Source organism: Mustela putorius, unplaced genomic scaffold, assembly GCF_011764305.1.
Source record: "Mustela putorius furo isolate JIRA1106 unplaced genomic scaffold, ASM1176430v1.1 tig00003836_pilon_pilon_pilon, whole genome shotgun sequence".
In the NCBI taxonomy this organism is placed as follows: domain Eukaryota; kingdom Metazoa; phylum Chordata; class Mammalia; order Carnivora; family Mustelidae; genus Mustela; species Mustela putorius.
In genome coordinates this window covers 27,030,241-27,056,006 of record NW_025421989.1, presented here as the reverse complement: position 1 = coordinate 27,056,006, position 25,766 = coordinate 27,030,241, and the positions used below count along the sequence as shown (strand labels likewise).

The 25,766-nt window shown below is 37.1% G+C and overlaps 1 protein-coding gene across 3 annotated transcripts in view; it reads left to right on the top strand.

Annotated features, from left to right (window-relative positions):
• Positions 1-25,766, top strand: part of DMD (dystrophin) — a 2,119,021-nt gene that overhangs the window by 1,436,237 nt on the left and 657,018 nt on the right. For all 3 annotated transcript variants that reach the window (XM_045089435.1, XM_045089434.1, XM_045089436.1), the window contains exon 51: positions 14,771-15,003. In XM_045089435.1, coding sequence (XP_044945370.1) covers positions 14,771-15,003 — 233 coding nt within the window. The remainder of the gene's footprint in view (positions 1-14,770; positions 15,004-25,766) is intronic.

The following is a 25,766-nucleotide window of genomic DNA, read 5'->3' as shown; positions in this document are numbered from 1 at the left end:
ACTTGTCTCCCACATATATGTAGCAGATATTTTCAGAGCAATATGAATACCACTGCAATTTAAAAAAAATACAAAATCATATTGAAGAATTACCACATTCAGGATACCTGGGTGGCTCAGTGAGTTAAGCATCTGCCTTCAGCTCAGATCATGATCCCAGGGTCCTGGGAAGGAGTCTGGCACTATGCTCCCTGCTCGGCGGGGAGTCTGCTTCTCCCTCTCCCTTTGCCCCTCACCCCTGCTTGTGCTTTCTCGCTCTCTTCTCTCTCTCAAGTAAATAAAGTAAAATAAATCTCTTAAGAAAGTATTACTAAATTAAGAATAAATTTATTTTTGTCATTTTATCTCAGTCTGTGCATACTAGATACACAATTATTATGCATAGGCATGTGATTATATTTGAGATTTTAAAGACATGCTCATAATATTGTAAACCACTGGCACAGTAAAAAGATAGCTAAATTGGGAAATGATAGACCTGAGATTTGTTCCTCATTTGGTCTCTTGCCACCTGGAGCTTGGGAATCTTGGACAAACTGTTCAACACTTTGGACTTTGGTTTTTCCTTCATTGCCAAGTGATTGGATTTTTTTTTTTAATGACACACTTTTGAGAATACTACCAGATATAGCATCTATGATCATAGGTGTATAAAATAGGCAAACTTTTCAGAAAATATTTTCAAGTGTTTGTAACATATCTACAAGGCTTTGGAAATGAAGTCACTGATAACTTATTTTTATAAAATGATTTACTTATTTTTGTGATTGGCGAGACAAGAATCTGAATCAGTAAGCCCCAAAGATCATTCCTGAAAATGGATGAATGATAGAACTCTGATTTGTTACCATGTCATCTGTTAAATTCACCCAGTTGTGGTAACCTTGGAGCCCCCATTGGCAATCACAAAGATTATCCATTTCAGCCATAGGGTCTCTGAGGGCTTCAGTCTTTATTCCCTTCCTTCCATTCCAATTATAATTCAACTTGAATGGGAACATCAGGCTCCAAGTAATAAGTTAGACCTACTTTTTCTTTGGGAATTGGCCTTCCTGGCTAGCTGCTTCTGGTGACTTTTTTATATTGCACAAAACATACATTTTATGTATTAAATTCATAGAAAGTAACAATTTGTTATTAAGAATAGCTATGGAAATGTAACGTAATCATGCTTTGAGGGAGGGCAAAGTAGGAAAAACAACTTCGGTGACTTTTTTCATTCTTTCTACCACAGAACAGGGCAAAAATAAGTAACTTTACCAATTTAAAGCTATGTACACATGTATATGTTCCTCAAAACTGCATAGTTCCTTTGCTTTATATTTTTTCTAGTTTGATAAACCCTAGATAGGAGTTAATGTTTCAATCAGGTTTATTTCTTTTATGTGATTCACTTTCGACTAACAAGTTAAAGATTCTAGAACATAACTTAATGAAAAATTTCCCCCTCTGTGTCTTTTGGTCTTAAATAATGAGGCAATATAATAAATAATAATAAATAAATGATAAACTTCATTTATTTGAAAGTTTATTTTTCAAGTAACATTTTAAAATGAAAAATTTGGTGTAATTCTGTATCATTTTTTAAAAGATTTTATTTATTTATTTGAGAGAGAGAGAGTGAGAGAAAAGTCTGTGAGTAGGAAAGAAGCAGAGGGAGAGGGAGAAGCAGACTCTGCACTGAGAACAGAGCCCATTGTCAGACTCCATCCCACGACCCTGAGATCATGATCTGAGCTGAAATCAAGAGTTGGATGCTTAAAGGACTGAGCCACCCAAGTGCCTCTCCTGATATCTTTTCTGTAAAATATTGCCATTGTAGAAAAAAGTACTGGTATTAGTAGGGGTTGAATGATTTACAGATTACAGATTTTTTAGAGGAATTAATATTAGCCCTGATCTGATGAAATTTTCTAATTTTAAGCAGCAAAAATAAGAGGTTTAGAATAAACCAACTCTAATAGAGTACAGCTTCACAGATTTTTTAAGTCAACAAAGGATGCTATGTTCCTATTTCAGAAACCATAAACTGTAGACTCAGGGCTTTTCCAGGCTCTCTTTACTGTCTTCATTTGAATCCCATTCATCTAGAAGATTAAGACAATGAGATTCGAGTCCAAAGCAATAGCAAGTATGTGCATGAAAACTACCACACTACTGCTCCTGGGAGTTTTGCCACTTCAATAGCATGATTTATAACCATTCAATAATATCTTTTTATTTATTATTCTACTTTGAAAAGGAATTTGAGATGGTTTGGTGGGCATGATTTAAATAAACACACATCAAATCATTTTTTTTTTTTTTTTTTGCTTATTACAGGCAGTTTTCCCTACGTAATTGGTACTTGTTTTCTACCGTTGAATTTTGGTTCCTATTGTATATTTGGTTGTTATTGCACTTGTGGGCATGTTGTGCTTTCCAACAAGTTAAATGAAAACAAGTATTGGTTTTGATGTAGCTAGTTTCACTACTTCAGTTGCTGTGTTTGCCATACCTACAGTTCATAACGTGTTTACTGACCCAGAACTTTAGAAGCTAAGTTTAGCCCAGCATAGTCACCTCAAACCAACATAAGAGAGTGGTTACATTTCCAATGTCATTATGGAGACAGAGTTCAAGACTTCAGTATTTGGATTTGTCGAGTTCTTTGGTGTTTTACTTATAAGATGTGTTTAGATTTCTCTTAAACTGCAACTCAGATGATAAATTGAAACTCAAGTATAACCAAAAAGTATAAAACTTGTTATAAGCCCATAAGTAAAAAATAAGCCACCAATCATCTTCATGGGTTTTTTTTGTCATTTTCCAAAGCATTCAGTTGAAGATTGAACATTATAACATCTGATACCAATAAATAATTATTTTTAAATGCTAGTCTAAGATTAAAAGCCTAGAAACATCATGTTACTTTTAGGTATGAGAAATAAACTATTATGTACATAGACCAAAGGAATTGTGTCTTAGGTTGGATTCCTTGGAAAGCAGTCCCTGAGGACAAAAGTTGCATACAGAATGTTTACTGGGAACTATTCTTGGTAGATCTACCTACAAGAAAGTGAGGGGGGCAGTACTGGGCAGAGGGGAGAGACTGACCCACAGTACACTTGGTACAATAGTATAAGCCAATCTGACAGGAAGCAGTGGAGCTGGATTTGTCCTTCAGTGCTGTCTTCAGTTGAGACACATGAGCTTGAACTTGGTATCCATGCAGTAAGAGCAAGCCCCAGGAAGAAACACAGCTGTAATCCATTAACAGTCATTATTAGTAGTATTTGGGATCCATCTACTTCAGGGGAAAGCCTCAATGGAGCACCATAGTACCCACTACAGGTACATTTTGGCATATTCTGATTACCCCACAAATGTTACAAAGAGGATATAAAGGAGTAATAATGACAGAAAAATGTATTGGTCATCTTCCACTGAGCCTTAGTATATCAGAAACACTCTCTTTAAAAAAAAAAAAAAAGATTTACTTATTTATCTGAGAAAGCGAGAGAGTAGGAGGAGGGGCAAAGAGAGAAAGGGATAGAAAGAGAGAGGCAGACTCCCCCCTGAGCTGGGGGTGGGGGGTGCCCAAGCTTATTTATCAGAACCACTCTTGTTTATAAGATGGTCTTTATTTTGGTATTCAAAGATCTCTTTTAAATCTCCTTAACCTGGAAAGGAAAGAATAATTTCATATTTTGGCTGGTGCGTGGATTTCACTTTTTCAAAATGTGGCAAAAAACACATTAATACAAAATTTACTATCTTAACCATTTTAAAGTAGATGGTATAGTAGCATTTACTATATATACATTGTCATACAAAAGACCTCTAGAAATTGTTCATCTTATAAGAACAAACTCTGTAGTAAATAACAGAATTTTCTTCTTTAAGGCTAAATAATATTTCATTGTATGGATACACTCCATTTTTTTGTTATCCATCAGTGGACATCTAGGCTGTTTCTAGCTCTTGGCTATTGTGAATAACATGTAATGAACATAGGGGTATCCAAATATCTCTATGTCTTTGAGATCCTATTTTTAATTCTTTTAGATGTAGATTCACAAGTGGAATGCTGTGGTCATAGAGTACTTCTATTTTTAATTTTTTGAGGAACCTCTATACTGTTTTCCACAGCAGGTGCACCATTTCATATCCCTGCCAACAGTGCACAAGGACTCCAGTTTTTCCACATTTTCAGTAACACGTTCTCTTGCTCTCACTCGTTGTCTCTCTGATAGCAGCCATACTGACAGGTGTGAGGTGATATCTCATTGTGATTTTGATTTGCATTTCCCTGATAATGAGTGATGTTGAGCATCTTTTCGTGTGCTTGTTGGCCCTTCATCTTCTTTGGAAAGATGTCTATTCAACTCCTTTGCAGATTTTTAATGGGGTTATTTATTTTTCATGAATTCCCTTTTAATCACCCAAGTCCAAGCCTTCATTCTTAAAATACAGATTGCTTGGAAACCTCTATCTAATTTAATAGATTTTTATTTTGGAGAAGTATGTTAATTTATCTGAATTTTAGTTTCCTCTTTTACATATTGGTAGTAATGATGCTCTCCCAGATCTCCCAGATGCTCTGCTCAGATCGAAATGTTGTGAAGAATCAACAGAAAAAACGACTAAAAAGACATTTTTACACTGTTTAAAGTTCTGTAGAAATATAAGGTATTATGAATTCGGAACTAAAGAATCTACACTTTCTGACTACTTAATGTAGTATATCTCCATCCCTTACTGTTCTCCATAATGTAGTGCTTTGTATGTTGTGCCTCTTTATTATCTTGATAACAACAGCAGGAAGTGTTGGGTGAGACCCTACTATGTGTCAGACATTGCACTGATTTTGGTGAGGAAGGAAAAGACAAATCTAACACTTACGTTAAGTAGCTGACTTCACCTTACAAGTGAGGCTTATGAAGGCATAGCACATGTATAACAACTTTAAGAACTCATTGCTAGTGGGACACCTGGGTGGCTCAGTCAGTTAAGTGTCTGCCTTTGGCTCAGATCATGATCCCAGGGTCCTGGAATCAGGTCTAGCACCAGGCTTCCTGCTCTGAGGACAGTCAGCTTCTCCCTATGTATGACGCTCCCCCTGCTCATGTTCCCTCTCTCTTTCTGTCAAATAAATAAATAAGATCTTTTTTTAAGCAAAACTCACTGCTAGTTACTTTACTACTTAGAGTAAAAAGGTAACTTAGTCCCCAAAATAAGAGACTCCTTTAGACTAAATGGTATAGAGGGCTGCTTACCTGGCTTTGCTCATGCTTGCCTATAAAATAATATATCTAATAATCAGGTAGGAGCAACTCTGTTAAAAATAAATAAATAACAGATTGGGTTCTTTAGTTCAGGATTTTTTTATAGTGTTAACATTTTCAGTAAAAAAGCAATAATTTTTCTCTAATTATAACTGTACAGTGTTCCCTAGATGGTTATACCCAAATGGAGAAATGGATTTTGGAATTGATGATCATCCTTTATCAGTAGCATACTCTTCATTATGATCTGGTCTGGCTTTTCTTCCCTTGTCTTCTGCACTGGGTTCCCTGTTTCATGACTGTCTTTATTAGGTTCTCTACTTTGCTCATTTGCAAAGTTAAGTGCACACTAAAAGTGAATTTTTAGTAAAGACATTGCCTTTCAAATATCTTATAAAATACCGGCTGCCTCATTTATAGGCATCATTGAATGAGCAAGTGTATCTTCAATTCTCTGTCACACTTGAAGACTCTTTGTTTCTTAGCTGTGTTCTATCTGCTGTGTCAGCATTTGTTTTATTTCTGTAACCATGGGATAGGCATTTTATTTTATTTTATTTTATTTTTTAAGATTTTATCTATTTATTTGACAGAGAGAAATCACAAGTAGGCAGAGAGGCAGGCAGAGAGAGAGGAAGGGAAGCAGGCCCCCTGCTGAGCAGAGAGCCCGATGTGGGACTCGATCCCAGGACCCTGGAATCATGACCTGAGCCGAAGGCAGCGGCTGAACCCACTGAGCCACCCAGGCGTCCCGGGATAGGCATTTTAAATCCCATTTTGGATACATGTCTTTAATAGGCAGAAATGGATGTTGTATTGGTTATCTATCACTGTGTAACAAGCTACCCCCCCACACAAATATAGTGGCTCAAAATAAGAATCCCATATTTTATTCATAAATTTGGGGCTCTGCTTTGGGCCAAGCTTATCTAGATGGTTCATTTACTAGTCTCACCTGGACTTATTTGTATATTTATAGTTAGCTGGTGCTTGCTGGCCTCACGCATGTATCTAGCACTTGTTGGTTGTTGGATGAAACAATGGGTGTGACAGGGTCACTTGCCTGTCCTTATTTAGTAGGCTAGCATAGTTCACATAGTGGTGAAAAGGATAGCCAAACATAGCCCAATGTCCAAGCATTTCTCAACCTTTTGTGTGTGTCCTGTTTACTAATATTCTTTTGGCCAAAACAAGTTACTTGGCCAATCCATATTTAAGCAGTAGAGAAATACACTATAGCTCTTGTTGGGAGGATCTGGAACATCTTATTATAAGCTCTAGGTGAAGGAAAGGAAAGAATTTGTGGACATTTATTCTCTATCAGAGATACTTTTATTTTTATCACCAAAGCCTTTATTGTGTAATATCATTCAGCATTCCCTGGTAGCTTTAGCTTTGGATATCTACTGTTTCTTCAGCACCTGCCCTATATCGTGTACATAAAAGAAGCACTTAAAAATCTCGCTTAACCTATACTTCTAACATAGATCTCAAACTTGGCAAGATGTAAAGGATGTCCAGTAAAAAGGCTAAAGAAGTATATGATCCCCCCCACCACCACCACAACACACACACACATTGTAGGAAGGGAAGAGAGAGGTAAAAAAAAAAAATTGAAAAAGCCTTTGGTCAGTGGTACTAAACCAGAGGCAAATTTTTTCCCTTCAGGAGACATTCAGTCCTGTCTGGAAACATGACTGGTTGTCACAACTGGGAAGGTGCTCTGGCCAAGGATACTGATAAACATCCTGCAGTACACATGACAACACACATCAAAGAATTATCCAGACCAAAATGTCAGCAGTGCTCAGGATGACAAAACTAGCTTTTTACCAAATGCATGTGGGAAAAAATTTATAATGTGACACAGAAGGGCACTTAGAAGATGCAAATTAAAAAAAAGAAAAGGCAAGGGTTATTTCTGTCTTCAAATTAGTGAAAGAAGAATACATGTTTGGATGAAGTCAGATTGGAGTTATTTCTCAAGAATATTATTGAACTTCGGGGAGGAAGCCAGATCCACTTCATTGCCATAATCCATGTTTTTATGGCTCGTTCAAGGTGATTTTTCCCCAGCTAGAATTGATATTAGATGTATTTGGTGGGTGCTATATATTTTAAACTGTAGCTCTTGCAGCCAAAAGTATTTGAGTAGTTAATAATTTTTTTTTATATTGAATGAGACATGTAGAGAAAGTATCAAATGACCAGATCATTTTCAGAAATACGTATCCTGGTTAATCACATTGTCTGCACGTTGCCACTTAATGTGAGATCTGGAGCAGATATTACCTTCCTGTAAAAGGAAAATACCTACCCTGAATATTGTTGGGTAAAAATTTAATAAAACATGGCTTATAAATAACCTTGCCTGGCACATAAGAAACGTTGAGTAAATGATAGTGGTTATAGTGTTGGCGGTAATCTCTCTTCCTTCCCAGTAGGAGCAATATTTCTCACTTGGATTATATTCTTAGTTGCAGGAGAGGATCAGTTTAAAGTGATAAAGTAGCATTACTGAGCTTTAAAAATCTAGGGCTTTCACAGCTAACAATTTTTCTTTTCATAAAATCCAGAAAAACAGGTGGGTAAGCATGAATCCTTGAGTTCTGATTCTCTAGGCCTTGCCCACAGATAGCACATGGCCTTATGATGCTAAAATGTAAATAATCAGTGATAATTGAGTCACCTATTTTATTTCTGCTTTAGAGTAAAAAAAGAAGATAGACAAAGGTAAATGTTTATGGATTTGTAACAGTTATTTCTAATTACCCACCTATGTGTGAAAATGACAAATATTTAGAGCCAAGAAGTGAGGTTCTTCCTCCCCCATGCACTAGAGATTTTCTTTTTCCGTCCAAGCATGATTCGTAACTTTGTTAGCACGTACTCTCCAACTCTTACATATTTCATATTTCATTAAGCCACATGCCATTCTTTCAGATATTCAAAAATAAAAGCTTTCCCCAGTGTTGTTTACCTGAAGAACAGTTACTTTAAGTACTGGTGACCTGCAGGTACCTAAACAGTCTCTCCTGTTTATGTGATTATGTGAAGCAGTAAGGCAGTTTGACCACCTATATGGAATGGAACTTTTAGGTATTTTTGCTAGTGTGAGTCCAGTAATTTATCATTTAGTCAGTGCACTGAGTTTTCACTAAGAAAAGTAAAGAAAACAAAAACATTACCCATATTCACACAACAAAGCAAGGAATAGAATATGGGCTTCTTGCTTTTTTATCAACTCAAGGAGACCTGTGAATTACAGAAACACCACATGTGAACACTTCAAAGGAAGTATGCCAAGCACATTGTGTGTGTGTTTTTTAAAAGATTTAGTAGCTCCTTTAAAGCTCTAAGTATAGCTGTTAGTCTGACTAATCATGTACCCCTGAAACCAATTAAATTTGTGGACTGGAGAAATATGCTTCAAACACTTCTGAAAAAATGAGAGTTGCCTCCTAAAACCAACACCTTTTAATTAACAAAATACTCAGAGAAAAGCTGTGGTTTGCAATAGTTTGTTACACCTACTGTTATTCATGCTACTATTCTGGTGTGCCAAACTCAATTCCTTCCACCTATTTTGGGCTTGACTTTCTCTGCTTAACTATAGAAAGAAAACACAGTTTTTAGTAGAGATTTTTAATTTCCTAACAAATGCATGGGAAACGCATTATGCTACAGTCATCAGTAGTCAGACAGTACAGGCTCTGTGTGTTGTGTATACATCTATCTATACAGATGAATACATGTATACACAATGTGTATCTCTCTCTGGCTTAATGATACACATTGTAATACACATGGTTCTAGCATGAACTGGTAACTGGTTAAGCAGGAAAGACAGCAAAATCTGTCACTGGAAAGAGTTAATCATGTGACATCATAAGAACTCTTATCTGTTATGACCCCATCCTGGAAGAGATATTTCCCCCAACATACTTGAATTGAATAACCTTGGCCTCCATAGGGGTTTGGGAGACTGAGAACTGAAGTAGTCATTCTCAGGGCAAACTCCTTATGACCCTGGACAGTGACTTGAGGCAAGGGGTGAACATCCAGGTAAGCATACCAGACTGTGGGGCATTAAACGGGGCACAGAGGAAGGGGTACCTACTGGCTGGAGGGGAAGCCATTTCTCATTCTCTTTAGGGAGAACTTGGAAACTAATCCCACAAGTTCAGGTGAAAGATTCTGTGTAGTCATTTATGTGTCCTAACTCCTTACCTGATTGGTATTATGAGTTGAGAGAATTCTCAACAAATTATCCTTCCATCTTTTAAATTATGGGGGTTATCGAAAAACTCTGGGAGAACTAAATATTCCTTGCTTAAAGTCAAGATTCTGTTGCTCAGTCTGGGAAAACCCACTGGAACTGCCCTCTTACAGATCTGACTAGCCAACACTTTACCTAATGAAGTGATTTGCTTCTGTTTCTAGCAGCATGACAGTGGAAAAGAAGGAAACTTGTTTTTTTTTTTCTTTTTACATAAAAGTAAAGACATCTGAAAATGCTGTACGAGTCAATATGGCATACATAATAAAGTGAGATATTCTCAGGACCTCAAAAATTTCCCCTTTGAAACATTCCTGCTTAATAAAAAAAATAAGAAAAATACATGCATGGATCTAGGGAGAAGTCTTCTTTCTTTTTAGGAAAAATGAAATATTTTAAATTGCATGCTAGGTACAGTTGGTCCTAATAAAATATAAACTAGATGGAAATTAACCTCTTTCTACTTTATGTTATAGCATTTATTTATTTACTCTTGGAGACCCAAAGTTTCTGAGTTTAGTAACATTCTCTTAGTTACTATCAATTACTACCTTCTAGCCAGTAGACAAACAAACAAAAACCTAATAATGATATAAGAGTTTCTTCTTAGTGATGATTAGATTTGAGTAGTAAAACATTAAAAACTTGCAGTGTTTAGTACCCCTCAAAGAATAATTTAATTCTATACCTCATGAAGACGTTTTGGTTATAGGCTTATCTTGGTTCTTTATAAATCACAGAAATGTAGAGTTGGGCTTTGATAAGGAAATGGAATATTTGGAGAAGGGAGAAGAGAGTTTGGGTAGGAGGGCACAAAAGTAAGAAATGCCCAGTGCTATTTGGAGAATATGGAATGAAGACTGAGGTGTTGGGATGGGGGGATGGGAAGAATGGAAGGAGAGGAGGCTGGAGTGAATTCTAGTTCAAAGAGATCAGAACCCAGAATGGCATGCTAATTTATAAAGTCAGTATCCAGTAAACATTGTTAGAGCAGCAAAAGGAGAAGGAGAAGAAAACTCACACAGTATATCTACTGGCAGAAGGATGCTAGGAGAAGACTTACATATATGAATTCATAAAATTCTTAGAACAATTTCATGAGATTGGTACTGTTTTCTCTATTATGTAGGTGAATACTCTGAGGATCACAGAAGTTTAATTTATCAAGCAGGATATAATCCCTTACTTCAAGAATCCTATAATCTCATCCAAGATTGTTTATCTAGGAAATGTTAATGCCAGCTGTCTGTGAGAGAAGTACTGTTATAATTGCCCTTTTACAGAGGAGTAAATTGAGAGTCAGAGTGCTTAAGTAACCTGCCTAGTGTTACCCAGCTAAGTAATGGAGTGAGGATTGAAATCTAACAGTCTGACCCTAGATAGTCTGTTTTACACTCTGTTTCTTGATCCAGTGTTCTTTCCCGCTTTTTACCTCGCCCCTTGATAGAAGAGTAGGGAACCAAAAAATTGATCGGTTCTATTTTCTCTCTTAATATTTGAACTTCATTGTCTGCCCCAAACAGTGGCTCTCCCTCCATTAGTTTCTTTTTTTTTTCATTTATTTATTTTCAGCATAACAGTATCATTATTTTTTCACCACACCCAGTGCTCCATGCAATCCGTGCCCTCTATAATACCCACCACCTGGTACCCCGACCTCCCACCCCGCCCCCGCCACTTCAAACCCCTCACATTGTTTTTCAGAGTCCATAGTATCTCATGATTCACCTCCCCTTCCAATTTACCCCAACCCCCTTCTCTCTAACTCCCCATGTCCTCCATGCTTTTTGTTATGCTCCACAAATAAGTGAAACCATATGATATTTGACTCTCTCTGCTTGACTTATTTCACTCAGCATAATCTCTTCCAGTCCCGTCCATGTTGCTACAAAAGTTGGGTATTCATCCTTTCTGATGGAGGCATAATACTCCATAGTGTATATGGACCACATCTTCCTTATCCATTCGTCCATTGAAGGGCATCTTGGTTCTTTCCACAGTTTGGCGACCGTGGCCATTGCTGCTATAAACATTGGGGTACAGATGGCCCTTCTTTTCACTACATCTGTATCTTTGGGGTAAATACCCAGGAGTGCAATGGCAGGATCATAGGGAAGTTCTATTTTTAATTTCTTGAGGAATCTCCACACTGTTCTCCAAAGAGGCCTCCATTAGTTTCTTGTTCTGAAAATAGTTAAAATGACTTAAACAGTGAGATCCTAGGAATATTCTGTGTTCTAGACTTCGAGATATGATCCTTTGAGATTGTTGTCCTTTAGGGCTCCCCATGGGTAGAAGGCCTCTAAGTGTACTTCAAATCTTACTGTGCATGGATTTGTTTTTTTAGATTCATTCATTTATTCAGAGGACATCAGTTGAGCACCTACTGTATTCCAGTACCTATGCAAGGTGTAGGAGGTAGAGCTGTGAGCAGAAGGTACCTAGTACTCTCCTTCCTTTCCCACCGCTTTAGAGGTGTTTTCAGATGCTGAGTGCTGGAGGAGAGGAAACCAGCACTGAAGGGCCTGACTGGTTCATAAATTAAACCACCTGCCCATAACTGGGTGTATCCATGGCTACCTAGCTGACCTTTCAATCTCTTTGTAAATCTGTTTCAGCCAACATTGTACTTGGTGCTACTTCTTTCTTTTTCCTCGTTGGAGAACTTTGTGCTATTATCATTCAAATGTCATTTGTCTGTACTTTTTAGTCATCTTGAATCATTCTCTGTTGTTCAGTCTCTGGCTCCAGCCTTTCTTTTCAATAGACTTTTTTCAAAACAGTTGAAATCTGATAATTCTCTGTATTCTCGTCTTTCACTGTACTGAAATTTAAGATGACATGACCATTTTCACTTCATTAGGCATGTCTTTGTTGGTCAGAAGTAAATCTAGAGAAAAAAAAATTTATACTCTCTTTTGAGGGTCAAATTTTCAGTAAGTCAAGCTAAAAGAAGAAGAAGAGGAAGAAGAAGAAGAAGAAGAAGAAAAGAAAACATTGTCTGACACTTCCCAGAACTTTGAAATCATCCCAAAGTACTATATGTTACCTCAGTATCTGTTGTGTGTCTATTTTAAGAACAATTTGTCCATATTTTTTAGTCATCCAGGCATTCAGCAGCTAGCTCTCCCAGTGATGTTTTAATTTAGCTCTTTTTTAAATCCTCACCCATGCATCCTCTTCAGGGATTCGGCTCCTCTCTTGGAATCCCTTTTAAGATTTTTAGATCCTGTTGGCCCGCACGCTTCCTAGTAGGAGTGTTGGATCACAAGATGCTATTTCTGCTGCAGATTATATGTCATTCTTTCTAGAAAGAGCTTCACAGTAGTGAGAGAGATTCAAGAAACTGTTTCTTCTTTTTCTTCTCAGTATCTTTGTTTTTCAGTCATTACTTCTTCCCATTACTTTTTATTCTAACACTCTACCTTTTTCCTTTATTTCTGCCTTTTCAAGATTATATCTCCCAGCTGTAGGAAACCCTTGTCCCTGAGAAGTTTGAGAGAGAGGAGGCATCCTTCCATTTCCCTCATCATCTTCTCTCACAAAAAGACAGCCTTTAAAATGTAGAAAGTAATACAACCATGAAAAGTGATTTATGGCCACCTCAGAATGGAATTCACACATGGCACGTTTCTCATGTTCTTAGAACATTTCCTCCCTTGTCCATGGCTCTCAGGTCTCCTGTTAAGATGTTGTCCTTTGGAGCTTTCTCTCAAAGCTTCCCTTCTAAACTATGTAGTCCATTATTTCTTTGTTATTGGTCTCCTCAATGTGGATAGGCTTCAGAGACTCTGGACTTAAAAACTAGATGAGGTGTTCTGTTCCCCTCATCACTCACCTTCTATTACCCAGCTGTTTGTTGGTATTTAATAACAATTCACACTAGCAAGCTTGGCCCCCTTTAGTAAATAAAGAGCCACACACCAACCTTTGATTTTTCCCAACTATTTCACCTATTTCTACCCCTTATCTGCAACTTCTTGTTATATTCATTCATCACTGTTTTTCTTTTTCATCGGGTGCTTATAAAAATAATGATACCTAACATCATTACCAACCAGTGTCAGAAACTGTGCTAATATTGTTGTTATTTTCTGGTACTGTTTTGTGTACATTTCATATATTAATCATGGAATCCACACAACTGCCTCTCTAACATTCACTCTGTTATTGTCCCTTCTTTACTGAGGAGAAAACCTGAAGCTTAGAGAGGTTAAGTAATGTAACCAAGGTCACAGAGCTCCTGGGACAGAGAGTAGGATTCTCTCCTAAGATTTTGGATCTTAACAATTGCCATGTGCCATCTTATAGTATAGTGTTCCAAAGTATTAGTATCTATTTAACCTTTCTTTAAAATATATATATATATATTTATTTATTTATTTGACAGGCAGAGATCTCAAGTAGGCAGAGAGGCAGGCAGAGAGAGAGGAGGAAGCAGGCTCCCCGCTGAGAAGAGAGCCTGATGCGGGGCTCGATCCCAGGACCGTGGGATCATGACCTGAGCCGAAGGCAGAGGCTTTAACCCACTGAGCCACCCAGGCATCCCTATTTAATATTTCTTAATAACCTGGAAATAGTGTTTCATATCCAAGTAGAAAATCTTTTATAGGTTTATATAGCTTGGGTTTTCTCTACTGGCAGTCACTTTATGACCAATCTGAAAGAAAAGGAAAAAAATATAAGAAACTATTCCCAATATAAAATACAAAGCAAAGACAAAAACATTTCATTGACTTTGATTTCCCTAGGATCCAACTTCAAGGTAATTTACTTCTTGGTCAAGGAAATAAAATCTATTCAAACTTGACTTTTGCTTTTTTTATCTTGAATGAGAAAAAATAAGCAAAACTTTCCCACCTGGTAAAGTCTGAACACCTTTTTCTTTACCAGTTCCACAGTCTATGTAAGTGTTATTTGAGAAGGAACATTTAAATTAAATTAACTGTGCAGCCATTAGAATAAGCAAAATCATTTTGAAAGACTGTTAAATGTGTACTAATGACAAGTGTGAGTCCTTGAATTGTCCTATCATGTAGTACTGTGTAAAATATTCATGTTGCTGGAGAAAAATTTATAACATAATAAATAATACTTTGGCTCAAATTGTTGTACTTTAATTAAGCTTGTTCTGTTGTTACTGAAATTGACTTCTTTGCTTGTATTTCTAATTTTTCTTCTTTTTATTTTCTTTTTTCCTTTTTTGCAAAAAAAAAAAAAATAGCTCCTAGTCAGACTGTTACTCTGGTGACACAACCCGCAGTTACCAAGGAAACTGCCATCTCCAAACTAGAAATGCCATCTTCCTTGCTGTTGGAAGTACCTGCTCTGGCAGATTTCAACCGAGCTTGGACAGAACTTACCGACTGGCTGTCTCTGCTTGATCGAGTTATAAAATCACAGAGGGTGATGGTGGGTGATCTTGAAGACATCAACGAGATGATCATCAAGCAGAAGGTATGGAGGAAAAGATAAAAGCTGGTTGAGATTTTTCATTAAAGTCAAGATCACTCACATGTCAGTTCACTCTTTCTAGACATATTCCCACCAGTTTTTAGGCAGCTTTTCTCTGTCAGCAACATACTATCTCTACTCTGTATAGCCTAAATATGATCAAGAAAAAAAAAATCATACAATTATCTAATACCCATACATTAAAACAGAATGATACAAGGAAAAAACCATAAACCTTGCAATTATAGTTGGCTTAATTAAATCAGTAAACAACCAGTATTTAAAAAATCTATTTAATATCAAATAAGTAGTTCGACTGAGCTGTTTACATTTAAACTGTTTGTTTTGGCAGCCTGCAGCCACAATATATTACAGAATGAAATATAATAATCTGGGAATTGGTTATTCACTCTTCTGAGTTGTCTGTGCCAATTTTCCTCCTACAATGATGAATATCATTGAAAGTTAGCTGTAAATTTTTAGAAAAGTACCAAACATATTTTTAAATACCTTAAATATTAATATTGGTATTTATGCAATGCCTCAGTCAAATAAACATGTTTTTAATATAAAGATTGCATTCATCAGCCTCTTGGAATCCATTCCGCAAAACCATGATATCAGTTAGAAACAGGAATACATTGATATAAATCTGGTTGACCTAGCTAAAATGAATACACTGTGTTTCTTTTATATTTCTGGATAAATAAGAAAAATAGTTCTTGGAAATATTTATGTGCTGTAGTTATTTCACTGGTAAATGATTTTCAAATCCTTTCTAGAGGTAATAAATTGCATTGAAGGGATTTAGTTGTTACAGAAATACTTTTTGAAAAAGCGGGAAGTAAGGCAGACAGATTCCTTTGTAAAATGAACTTTAGCAATTCAGTAAGAATAAAAATAAGTGGTTAGTAAGCAATCTGCATTTAAAGCACCTTGATTTGAGACTCAGGAGATATGAATTAAGTGTTCTTTGTCATTTGTAAATGACAGGATTGTGGTCAAATCTTGGTTTCCTTTTCTGAGCACAGGATACACAGGTTCACATTCATATTCATCACATAGTGATGGACATGCCTGTATATAAAGATATGTAACTTTCATATAAACATGTATATTTGGTTTCACTGCTCCTTTAGAACAAGTATTAGTAGGTACATCCTTCAGCACAAGCCATTGAGATGCCATACTCCTAATAAGTAGCAGAGAAAATATTCAAATCCAAATCTGTTTGGTTTCTAAGCCTAAGTATTCTTACTACATATATGGTTGCCAGTATTAATGTAAATGTGGCTACCATTTGGTGATATATATGTTTTTATATATATAGTCTGTGCCAGACACAGTGCTAAGCATTTACAGTTTCACTGTGCTGATACATGCAGAAATAAGAGATTATGTTCTTACACAGTTTCATATCAAGACTTCTACTAGCCAGAGAAAACAATATGTTGCAGTATTTAAAGCAAGGGCTTTGGAGTTAAATGGCCTGGGTTCAAAGCTTGGCTCATTTCCTACAGTTGGAGACCTTTGGCATGTTATTCAGTCTCCCTGAACCACAATGTGAATGATGATACCATCTTTGCCTTGTAGGTTGTTAAGAGGATTACATTAGGTAGTATATGAAAAATGCTTTCCCATTTGCTTTGCTTACTGAAAAGTTACTTAGCTAATGTTAGTAATTAATATTAGATTTTAAATCTGCTTCCTCACAGCATTTGTAGCACATAAATTCTTTGTCATATAATAATATTGCATGAAAATAAGAGTTTGTTTCCACATCTACACCCCATTCTGCTACTGGCATTATGGCCTCTTGTAAAAGCCACTGGGTATTAGAAGGGGAGAAGAAATCTACATTCCTTTGTGATCCTAACCTTTAGGATCTACTTTAGAATCTATCTGCTCAGTAGCATTCAGAAAAATAAGATTGTCTTTTTCCAAAATGACCACTAATTTGATGCCTCTTCAAAATGATAGTCTTAAAGACAGATACAAAATTAATTCAGAGGAGAAGTTCAAGTGCCTAGGGTCACAGGGTCAAGTGCCTAGGGTCACAGGGTCACAGAAAGCCAGGATTTTTCAAATGCTATATATATATATATATATATATATGGCATTGTATTATATTGTATGCTTCCCATCCTGTGTTGCTTACTGAAAACAAGTAAGCAAGAGAATTAATAAGTCTATTTCATATATATATATAAATATTTCACATATATATGATACATATATTTCATATATATAGATAAGTCTATTCATATATATAAATGTGTGTATCATAGATATACATATAATTTTTTAATTTTTAATTTTATATATTTTAAATGTTGTATAATGAGATTGAGTTAGTATATCATATTCATATACAGAGATATGCATATAAGTATTATATATAAAATTTCCCTTTTCTTGCTGAATGCTTTCCTTGCTTTTTCCCCTCATATTAAAAAAATGAGTTATAAAGACATTGTAAGTTCTTGACTTTTAGAGCTTTCTATCACTAAATGGTCAGTCAAATGACCATAAATAAACATTAAAATAAATAAATAAGTAAATAAATAAATAGTAAATAAATAAATTAAATAAATAAACATTAAACAAGTGTGAGGACAAAAAAGAGATTAGTTTGAGGATGTATTTATTACAATATCAGGGAATAAACATTTTTCTCTATGTGAACTTTTAAACAAAACAATCCTAACTTTAATAGTTGAAGTGTGAGAAATGAGGTAATATTTCATAAGGACTAAACTGTAAAACACTATCAGTGACTATTTATTTATATGTTCATTTAACAAATTTTTATTGAGCTACTACTAAGTGCCTAGTAACTTCAGACTTGGATAAGATAGCAATGCATAGATTAAAGCAGGTGAAGGAAAAAAGAGCAATAGCAACACTAATAGAAATAAATTACAGGATAATACCTAGCATATGTTTAAAACTAATTAAATGCTAGTCACTTTTAAGTACTTCACATGCATTACTTAATGCTCACTACACTGTGAGACTGATACTAAAGCACAGTGATTTTAAATAATCTGCCCAAGTTCAAGTAGTAAAGAGACAACAGTGGAATTTGAACTCATACAGTCTGATTCTAGGGTCCCCACTACAGGTTTCTCCCTCCCTGGACATGTTTAGGGGATGCTCTGGGGTCTTACTTCAGGAAGAGGGCACCTGACTAAGCCAGGGAAGAATATGGAGGTCAGGAAAAATTTCTTGAAGAAGCTAAAACTTAAGCCACATATTAAAGAACAAGTTGGAAATAATCAGGTAGATAAAACAGAAAGGTGATTCTGGCAGAAGAAACAAACTCTACTTTTTGCTGAGGTGGAAAACAATGTAGTGTGTTACATCAATTGTGATTCCATATGGCTGAAATTAAGGGGGTGAGGAAGAAATTGATGAAGTTGGGTAGAGAGGGATGGGGCTACGAAATGGAGATCTTTCCTTGCTAGAACAAGGAGTTTTGATTATGGTCTGCAGGCAGTGGCAATGCTTGAAGTATTTTAAACAAAAAGGTAAAATCATCAGATGTAGTTTGTTGACTATCAATAGGGTTTTCTGGATGTAAGCAACAGAAAACATCCTCTGATTAAATCAGAAGGTGAATGCACTGGAACTGGAATGAAGGCAGTGGGAAAGGTTTAGAAAAAGAAAAGTTGCCCGAGCACATCTAGGCATCTGGTTCATAATACCTACTCCGGGCTGTCTTTACGATCCTCTTTTTTATGCATACTGTTTAACTGTTCAGAATACAAAGTCCTGGAAGAGGGAGTCCAGTTGACCTTGCTTGGGTCACACACCCATCTCTTAGCTAGAGGAGAGCAGAGAACTTTGCTTTAAAACCATCTCCTTCCACAACCCCTCACAGTGAGGGAGGGGTTGTTCCCCTCCAAAGAAATTGGGGATCTGTTGAAAATAGAAAGTGGAAAAGATGCTGAGCAGCCAATAAGCAATAAATATCCCTGAGCTCAGGCAAGAATATGTAGAACAGGTTGGAAGATGGCACAAGTAAAGGGGATTTGTAGTTAAGTGATGATGGGATCTAAGCAGTATGTTTATCTATTTCACCTTTGCTACAGGGACACCTGAAATAAAGATTATTTATGCCTGAGGACCTTAAATTTAAGTTTGACCCGTGCACATACCAGTTCTCAATAAATTTTGATTGCTTGATGGATAATGTGAGTGAAATGTGAAACAATAGCTTTATTTTTAATAGAGATTGAAATTTGGGATTTTAATTGTAGCTACGAAGCATCATAAGTTAGGTAAGAAGCTGTAATAACATTTTTTAGATGGAGAGTAATTGAATTATTCTTCCCAGTAAGGGAAGAAGGATCAGATATTTGAATAAGTGAACTCTTTATAATTCTAGACCTGGAATTCAAAATCATATATTTGATATTAAGCTTCTTTTTTAAAATTTTTTTAATTTATTTTCAGTGTAACAGTATTCATTGTTTTTGCAGCACACCCAGTGCTCCATGCAATCTGTGCCCTCTATAATACCCACCACCTGCTACCCCAACCTCCCAACCCTGCCACTTCAAACCCCTCATATTGTTTTTCAGAGTCCATAGTCTCTCGTGATTCACCTCCCCTTCCAATTTACCCCAACTCCCTTCTCTCTAACACTCCTTGTCCTCCATGATATTTGTTATGCACCACAAATAAGTGAAACCATATGATAATTGAGTCTCTCTGCTTGACTTATTTCACTCAGCATAATCTCTTCCAGTTCCGTCTATGTTGCTACAAAAGTTGGGTATTTATCCTTTCTGATGGAGGCATAAAACTCCATAGTGTATATGGACCACATCTTCCTTATCCATTTGTCCGTTGAAGGGCATCTTGGTTCTTTCCACAGTTTGGCGACCGTGGCCATTGCTGCTATAAACATTGGGGTACAGATGGCCCTTCTTTTCACTACATCTGTATCTTTGGGGTAAATACCCAGTCATGCAATTGCAGGGTCATAGGGAAGCTCTATTTTTAATTTCTTGAAGAATCTCCACTTTGTTCTCCAAAGTGGCTGCATCAACTTGCATTCCCACCAACAGTGTAAGAGGGTTCCCCTTTCTCCCCATCCCCTCTAACAAATGTTGTTTCATGTCTTGTTATTTTGGCCATTCTTAGTGGCATAAGGTGATATTAAGCTTCTGTTTTCCTTTCACTTAACTTGTTTATGTTCTTAGTTTGGAAAACTAGGCTGCCACTATTTTGAAATAAAAGTAATGTTTACTAAAAAAAGTCATTTTTACTAAGTGAATTATATTAATCAAAAAAATAGAAATTAAAATGACAAGTATAAATTGTTTAAAGTTTATAAAATACAGCCATTTAAAAAATTAAGTAACTTTGGGAGGAGTCAAGATGGCAGAGAAGTAGCAGGCTGAGACTACTTCAGCTAGCAGGAGATCAGCTAGATAGCTTATCTAAAGATTGCAAACACATGCAAATCCATCAGCAGATCGAAGAGAAGAAGAAAAGCAATTCTGGAAACAGAAAAACAACCACTTTCTGAAAGGTAGGACAGGCGGAGAAGTGAATCCAAAGCGACGGGAAGATAGACCCCAGGGGGAGGGGCCGGCTCCCGGCAAGTGGCGGAGCAACAGGAATTTTAAAAGTCTGTTCTGCTGAGGGACATCGCTCCAGAGGCTAAACCGGAGCGAAACCCACGCGGGGTCAGCGTGGCCTCAGGTCCCGCAGGGTCACAGAAGGATCGGGGGTGTCTGAGTGTCGCAGAGCTTGCGGGTATTGGAACGGGAAAGCCGGCAGTAAGCTCACAGCTCGGTGTTACCTTAAACCGGTCGCAGGCTCGGAGAGCTCGGAGAGCGGCCAGAGGTCAGGCAGACGGGAGTAACTGGGCGCTGTTCTCTGAGGGCGCACTGAGGAGTGGGGCCCTGGGCTCTTGGCTCCTCCGGGCGGAGACCAGGAGGCCGCCATTTGTATTCCCGTCCTCCAGAACTCTACAGAAAGCGCTCAGGGAACAAAAGCTCCTGAAAGCAAACCCGAGCGGATTACTCAGCCGGGCCCCTGGTAAGGGTGGTGCAATTCCGCCTGGGGCAAAGACACTTGAGAATCACTACACCAGGCCCCTCCCCCAGAAGATCAACAAGAAATCCAGGCAAGACCAAGTTCACCTACCAAGGAGTGCGGTTTCAATACGAAGGAGAGCAGCAGAATTCCAGAGGAGGAGAAAGCAAAGCACGGACTCATGGCTTTTTCCCTGTGATTTTTTTTAGTCTTGCAGTTAATTTAATTTTTTTCTTTTTCATTTTTTGTTTTTTTTCTCGCCTTCTGGTAAATTTTTTTTAACTTTTACCTTTTTCTTTTTTAACGTTTTTAACTAGTTTATCTAATATATATAGTTTTTCATTTTTATATTTTTCTTTATTAATTTTCTTTTTTTTAAATTCTTTTCTTTTCTTTTCTTTTTCTTGTCTTTTCTTTTTCTTTTTTTCTTTTTTTTTCGTTCTCCCTTTTTAAACCTCTTTTTATTCCCTTTCTCCCCCCTCACGATTTGGGATCTCTTCTGATTTGGTTGAAGCATATTTTCCTGGGGTTGTTGCCACCCTTTTAGTATTTTACTTGCTCCTTCATATACTCTTATCTGGATAAAATGACAAGACGGAAAAATTCACTCCAAAAAAAAGAACAAGAGGCAGTACCGAAGGCTAGGGACCTAATCAATACAGACATTGGTAATATGTCAGATCTAGAGTTCAGAATGACAATTCTCAAGGTTCTAGCCGGGCTCGAAAAAGGCATGGAAGATATGAGAGAAACCCTCTCGAGAGATATAAAAGCCCTTTCTGGAGAAATAAAAGAACTAAAATCTAACCAAGTTGAAATAAAAAAAGCTATTAATGAGGTGCAATCAAAAATGGAGGCTCTCACTGCTAGGATAAATGAGGCAGAAGAAAGAATTAGTAATATAGAAGACCAAATGACAGAGAATAAAGAAGCTGAGCAAAAGAGGGACAAACAGCTACTGGACCACGAGGGGACAATTCGAGAGATAAGTGACACCATAAGACGAAACAACATTAGAATAATTGGGATTCCAGAAGAAGAAGAAAGAGAGAGGGGTGCAGAAGGTATACTGGAGAGAATTATTGGGGAGAATTTGCCAATATGGCAAATGGAACGAGCATCAAAATTCAGGAGGTTCAGAGAACGCCCCTCAAAATCAATAAGAATAGGCCCACACCCCGTCACCTAATAGTAAAATTTACAAGTCTCAATGACAAAGAGAAAATCCTGAAAGCAGCCCGGGAAAAGAAGTCTGTAACATACAATGGTAAGAATATTAGATTGGCAGCTGACTTATCCACAGAGACCTGGCAGGCCAGAAAGAGCTGGCATGATATTGTCAGAGCACTAAATGAGAAAAACATGCAGCCAAGAATACTATATCCAGCTAGGCTATCATTGAAAATAGAAGGAGAGATGAAAAGCTTCCAGGACAAACAAAAACTGAAAGAATTTGCAAACACCAAACCAGCTCTACAGGAAATCTTGAAAGGGGTCCTCTAAGCAAAGAGAGAGCCTACAAGTGGTAGATCAGAAAGGAACAGAGACCATATACAGTAACAGTCACCTTACAGGCAATACAATGGCACTAAATTTATATCTCTCAATAGTTACCCTGAATGTTAATGGGCTAAATGCCCCTGTCAAAAGACACAGGGTATCAGAATGGATAAAAAACCAAAACCCATCTATATGTTGCCTCCAAGAAACTCATTTTAAGCCTGAAGACACTTCCAGATTTAAATTGAGGGGGTGGAAAAGAATTTACCATGCTAATGGACATCAGAAGAAAGCAGGAGTGGCAATCCTTATATCAGATCAATTAGATTTTAAGCCAAAGACTATAATAAGAAATGAGGAAGGACATATATCATACTCAAAGGGTCTGCCCAACAAGAAGATCTAACAATTTTAAATATCTATGCCCCAAACATGGGAGCAGCCAACTATATAAACCAATTAAAAACAAAATCAAAGAAACACATCAACAATAATACAATAATAGTAGGGGACATTAACACTCCCCTCACTGAAATGGACAGATCATCCAAGCAAAAGATCAGCAAGTAAATAAAGGCCTTAAACAACACACTGGACCAGATGGACATCACAGATATATTCAGAACTTTTCATCCCAAAGCAACAGAATACACATTCTTCTCTAGTGCACATGGAACATTCTCCAGAATAGATCACATCCTCGGTCCTAAATCAGGACTCAACCGGTATCAAAAGATTGGGATCATTCCCTGCATATTTTCAGACCACAATGCTCTAAAGCTAGAACTCAACCACAAAAGGAAGTTTGGAAAGAACCCAAATACATGGAGACTAAAGAGCATCCTTCTAAAGAATGAATGGGTCAACCGGGAAATTAAAGAAGAATTGAAAAAAATCATGGAAACAAATGATAATGAAAATACAATGGTTCAAAATCTGTGGGACACAACAAAGGCAGTCCTAAGAGGAAAATATATAGCGGTACAAGCCTTTCTCAAGAAACAAGAAAGGTCTCAGGTACACAACCTAACCCTACACCTAAAGGAGCTGGAGAAAGAACAAGAAAGAAACCCTAAGCCCAGCAGGAGAAGAGAAATCATAAAGATCAGAGCAGAAATCAATGAAATAGAAACCAAAAAAACAATAGAACAAATCAATGAAACTAGGAGCTGGTTCTTTGAAAGAATTAATAAAATTGATAAACCCCTGGCCCGACTTATCAAAAAGAAAAGAGAAAGGACCCAAATAAATAAAATCATGAATGAAAGAGGAGAGATCATAACTAACACCAAAGAAATACAAACTATTATAAGAACATACTATGAGCAACTCTACGCCAATAAATTTGACAATCTGGAAGAAATGGATGCATTCCTAGAAACATATAAACTACCACAACTGAACCAGGAAGAAATAGAAAGCCTGAACAGACCCATAACCAGTAAGGAGATTGAAACAGTCATTAAAAATCTCCAAACAAACAAAAGCCCAGGGCCAGACGGCTTCCCGGGGGAATTCTACCAAACATTTAAAGAAGAACTAATTCCTATTCTCCTGAAACTGTTCCAAAAAATAGAAATGGAAGGGAAACTTCCAAACTCATTTTATGAGGCCAGCATCACCTTGATCCCAAAACCAGACAAGGATCCCATCAAAAAAGAGAGCTATAGACCAATAATCTTGATGAACACAGATGCGAAAATACTCAACAAAATACTAGCCAATAGGATTCAACAGTACATTAAAAGGATTATTCACCACGACCAAGTGGGATTTATTCCAGGGCTGCAAGGTTGGTTCAACATCCGCAAATCAGTCAATGTGATACAACACATCAATAAAAGAAAGAACAAGAACCATATGATACTCTCAATAGATGCTGAAAAAGCATTTGACAACGTACAGCATCCCTTCCTGATCAAAACTCTTCAAACTGTAGGGATAGAGGGCACATACCTCAATATCATCAAAGCCATCTATGAAAAACCCACCGCAAATATCATTCTTAATGGAGAAAAACTGAAAGCTTTTCCGCTAAGGTCAGGAACATGGCAGGGATGTCCATTATCACCACTGCTATTCAACATAGTACTAGAGGTCCTAGCCTCAGCAATCAAACAACAAAAGGAAATTAAAGGCATCCAAATCACCAAAGAAGAAGTCAAATTATCACTCTTCACAGATGATATGATACTATATGGGGAAAACCCAAAAGACTCCACTCCAAAACTGCTAGAACTTATACAGGAATTCAGTAAAGTGTCAGGATATAAAAATCAATGCACAGAAATCAGTTGCATTTCTTTACACCAACAACAAGACAGAAGAAAGAGAAATTAAGGAGTCAATCCCATTTACAATTGCACCCCAAACCATAAGATACCTAGGAATAAACCTAACCAGAGAGGCACAGAATCTATACTCAGAAAACTATAAAGTACTCATGAAAGAAATTGAGGAAGACACAGAGAAATGGAAAAATGTTCCATGCTCCTGGATTGGAAGAATAAATATTGTGAAAATGTCTATGCTACCTAAAGCAATCTACACATTTAATGCAATTCCTATCAAAGTACCATCCATCTTTTTCAAAGAAATGGAACAAATAATTCTTTTTTTTTAAAGATTTTATTTATTTATTTGACAGAGAGAGATCACAAGTAGGCAGAGAGGCAGGCAGAGAGAGAGAGAGGAGGAAGCAGGCTCCCTGCTGAGCAGAGAGCCCGATGCGGGACTCGATCCCAGGACCCTAAGATCATGACCTGAGCCGAAGGCAGCGGCTTAACCCACTGAGCCACCCAGGCGCCCCGGAACAAATAATTCTAAAATTTATATGGAACCAGAAAAGACCTCGAATAGCCAAAGGGATATTGAAAAAGAAAGCCACAGTTGGTGGCATCACAATTCCGGATTTCAAGCTCTATTACAAAGCTGTCATCATCAAGACAGCATGGTACTGGCACAAAAACTGACACATAGATCAGTGGAACAGAATAGAGAGCCCAGAAATAGACCCTCAACTCTATGGTCAACTAATCTTCGACAAAGCAGGAAAGACTGTCCGATGGAAAAAAGACAGCCTCTTCAATAAATGGTGCTGGGAAAATTGGACAGCCACATGCAGAAAAATGAAATTGGACTACTCCCTTACACCACACAGGAAAATAGACTCAAAATGGATGAAGGACCTCAATGTGTGAAAGGAATCCATCAAA